At 69.2% G+C, this 273-nt stretch overlaps 1 protein-coding gene across 1 annotated transcript in view; it reads right to left on the bottom strand.

Moving 5' to 3' along the window:
• Positions 1-272, bottom strand: part of CDK13 (cyclin dependent kinase 13) — a gene marked incomplete at its 5' end in the record, with an annotated part of 142766 nt that extends 142494 nt beyond the window's left edge. Inside the window, 2 exon segments of the mRNA XM_006172158.3 lie at positions 1-3; positions 6-272. The exon segment at positions 1-3 is cut by the window's left edge and continues 155 nt beyond it. Of these exon segments, the coding sequence (XP_006172220.2) occupies positions 1-3; positions 6-272 (270 nt within the window).
• Between the last annotated feature and the right edge of the window lies 1 nt (position 273).

Genomic DNA, 273 nt, shown 5'->3' on the forward strand with positions numbered 1-273 from the left:
GGAGAATAGGGGCTGCTGCCACCTCCTGCCGGGCTGGGGGACTTGCGGCTCCTCAGGCTCTGCGAGGCCCTGTGGGACACCGGGCTGTCGTCCCGGCCTCCCAACGGGCTCAGGGACCGCTGCCGCCGCCTGTAAGCCTTCGGCTCGGTCTTGTCCTCCCGGTAGGCCTTAGGGGGCTCCTTGTAGGCCGAAGGCGGCTCCTTGGACGACTTAGTCCGGCTCCGGTGGGCCTTCAAGTCGCGGTCCTTGCGGCTGCTGCTGCTGCTGGACGTG

Source organism: Tupaia chinensis, unplaced genomic scaffold, assembly GCF_000334495.1.
Source record: "Tupaia chinensis unplaced genomic scaffold, TupChi_1.0 Scaffold000088_1, whole genome shotgun sequence".
Taxonomy (NCBI): Eukaryota; Metazoa; Chordata; class Mammalia; order Scandentia; family Tupaiidae; genus Tupaia; species Tupaia belangeri.